The sequence below is a fragment of the Pseudopipra pipra genome, chromosome W (assembly GCF_036250125.1).
Source record: "Pseudopipra pipra isolate bDixPip1 chromosome W, bDixPip1.hap1, whole genome shotgun sequence".
Taxonomy (NCBI): Eukaryota; Metazoa; Chordata; class Aves; order Passeriformes; family Pipridae; genus Pseudopipra; species Pseudopipra pipra.
The window spans coordinates 25,740,380-25,743,218 of NC_087580.1; the positions used below are offsets into that span (position 1 = coordinate 25,740,380).

At 51.5% G+C, this 2,839-nt stretch overlaps 1 protein-coding gene across 1 annotated transcript; it reads right to left on the minus strand.

Annotated features, from left to right (window-relative positions):
* Nucleotides 1–843: 843 nt before the first annotated feature.
* LOC135406407 (olfactory receptor 14J1-like) lies at nt 844–1,845 on the minus strand. The gene has a single exon (XM_064640802.1). It carries the CDS (start codon nt 1,843–1,845, stop codon nt 844–846), a length of 1,002 nt encoding a protein of 333 aa, XP_064496872.1.
* Nucleotides 1,846–2,839: the final 994 nt, after the last annotated feature.

Genomic DNA, 2,839 nt, shown 5'->3' on the forward strand with positions numbered 1-2,839 from the left:
AGTTCCTACAGACAAGTCCTCACCTGCCATCAGAGCCCTCACAAGCTGCAGAGCCCCAGGCAGGTGACTTGGAGACCATTTGCCACTGGCCACCAGCACAGAACATCTGAACCAGCCCTCAGTCACTCGAGTACCCCAGTGAGTCGCTTCTCTCACTGCAGGGACTGAATGGGGAAACAAGCAAAGCAATGAGACTGTGCAGAGTCTATTCCTTGGCCTTGTTCTTTACACCAACCTTTCAAAAAGAACAAAGTCTTCAGGAAATGCCCAGGGGGATCCCCTTTCCTGCTGGAAATGATGTTAAGGAGCCCAGCTCTGCCCCAGCAGTGCCCAGGGCCTGTCCCTGCCCATGGTCACAGGACTGACACACAGCAGGGACTGAGCTGCCAGAGCACTCAGGCCTTGGGCAAGGAGCAGAAATGAGAGGGAGGCAGTGGAAAAACAGCATCTCTGAAAAGGTCAAGAGCTGCTGCTCCCTGGCAGTGCTCCTGTACCAGGACTCTTTACCCCTTCTCCTCTGCACACAGGCACTGTCGTCCAGCTTCAGGGAAGTTGTTGGAGGGAGAATCTGGAAAAAAGAATTCAAGTCCTTTATTCTACTCAGAGACTGTGATTCCTCATGTACAGAATAACAAAGGCAGGATGTTTGACAAAGAAGTTGCTGCAGGAACTTTTACTTTGTTTAAATGCACACAGAGAATGATTCCTCATTTACGCAATTGTGGGTCAAAACAAAGAATTAGAGAGTGAATTAGGTATAAGATGGAGAATAAATTTCTGTGTTAACAACATTAAAAGAGGAAAAAATGTAGGAAACGGCCCTTAACACCACTCTCAAAAGCTTTAGAAAGCAGGTTGGGCCAGTAAAGGGTTACACAATGAGTGTTGCGCAGAAGAAAAAAGGCAGGTTGTTGCTCTTGAAAAGCATCTAGTCATCATTTTCCTCAAGGCATCCTTAAGCTCCTGGTTCCTGAAGCTGTAGATGAGGGGGTTCAGTGCTGGAGGCACCACTGAGTACAGAACTGCCACCACCAGGTCCAGGGATGGGGAGGAGATGGAGGGAGGCTTCATGTCGGAAAATGTGGCAGTGCTGACAAACAGGGAGACCACGGCCAGGTGAGGGAGGCACGTGGAAAAGGCTTTGTGCTGTCCCTGATGAGAGGGGATCCTCAGCACAGCCCTGAAGATCTGCACATAGGAGAAAACAATGAAAATGAAACAACCAAATCCTAAACAGACACTAACCACAATGAGCCCAAGTTCCCTGCGGTAGCCTGAGTGTGAGCAGGAGAGTTTGAGGATGTGTGGGAGTTCACAGAAGAACTGGCCCAGGGCATTGCCCTGGCACAGGTACGGGGAAAATGTATTGGCTGTGTGTAACAGAGCATTGAGAAACCCAGAGGCCCAGGCAGCTGCTGCCATGTGGGCACAAGCTCTGCTGCCCAGGAGGGTCCCGTAGTGCAGGGGTTTGCAGATGGCAACGTAGCGGTCGTAGCACATGGTGGTGAGGAGGGAAAACTCTGCTGAGATGAAGAACAGAAAGAAAAAGAGCTGTGCAGCACATCCCATGTAGGAGATGATTCTGGTGTTCCAGAGGGAATTGTGCATGGCTTTGGGGACAGTGGTGCAGATGCAGCCCAGGTCTGTGAGGGAGAGGTTGAGCAGGAAGAAGCCCATGGGGGTGTGCAGGTGGTGGTCACAGGCTACAGTGCTGAGGATGAGGCCGTTGGCCAGGAGGGCAGCCAGGGAGATGGCCAGGAAGAGCCAGAAGTGCAGGAGCTGCAGCTCCCTCCTGTCTGCGACTGCCAGGAGGAGGAACTGGGGCATGGAGCTGCTGTTGGACATCTGTTGTTTCTTAGCACAGGATCTGTTTCAGAAAAGGAAAGGACAGGGAACAGTTGAGACAGACCTCTGTGAAAAAGCCACTCCATTTCTAAAAGAAATCAATGTGTCAAATGTCACCAAATTCACTGCCAAGGAGTCAGTTTTGCTCTGCTGTGGTGTGACATATAACTTTTTTGGTAAAGCTCTCAGACACACAAGGAATGTCAGTTGTAACACATCTTGAATACAAAAGTTCCCTCTCTACACCCATGATTCAGAAAAGCTGAAGCTGCAGAGCAGAAGCTTAGTCTGTCCTTAGAATAATTGTACCTCTGTTTTCTATTTTTACCATGACATCTGGGGAAGGTTCTTTTCCACTGCAGGAATCCTCATTTCTATGGCCCAGCACACAGCGCCCAGCAGAGTTGCCTGAACACCCCCTCCCCCAGGCTTTGGGGGCACTTGCCCCCCACTCCCTGCCCAGGGCTCTGCTGCCTGGAGCTGTCCCTGCCAGCAGTTGCTTCTCTGGGCACAGGGCTGGGCCCTGGCAGTGCTGCCAGAGCCCATCCCAGCCCTGGGGGCTCAGCTCTGCCCTGCAGAGCCCTCCCAGCAGCACTGGGCACTGCCCAGGGGCATCTCTGCCTGGGCAGGCTCTGATGGCAATGTCAGAGCAACCCTGAGGAGGCTGGAAAAGTGACACTGATGCTGTCTATAAGATAGTTTTGATGTCTGATACTCTCAGGTTCAATCCCCTCTAATCTAACAGAGTTCAAGTTTCATTGTCTCCTCCTGTGCTCAGAGATTAATTCCTCTGTCGCAGTCAGCACCCAGACAACCCAGAGTATAACACTGAAAGAACTGGTTCATTCTCTTGAAGGTACCCCCTGTCTGTCTGTGCCTCTTGCAAATACCTTCTGGGAAATTTCCTGCTTTGATCAGGAGCTGTGACCAGCCCTCATCCCTGCAGCCCACTTTGGAGATCAGAAGGACTCTGCCCTGCTCTGCCCTCCCAGGA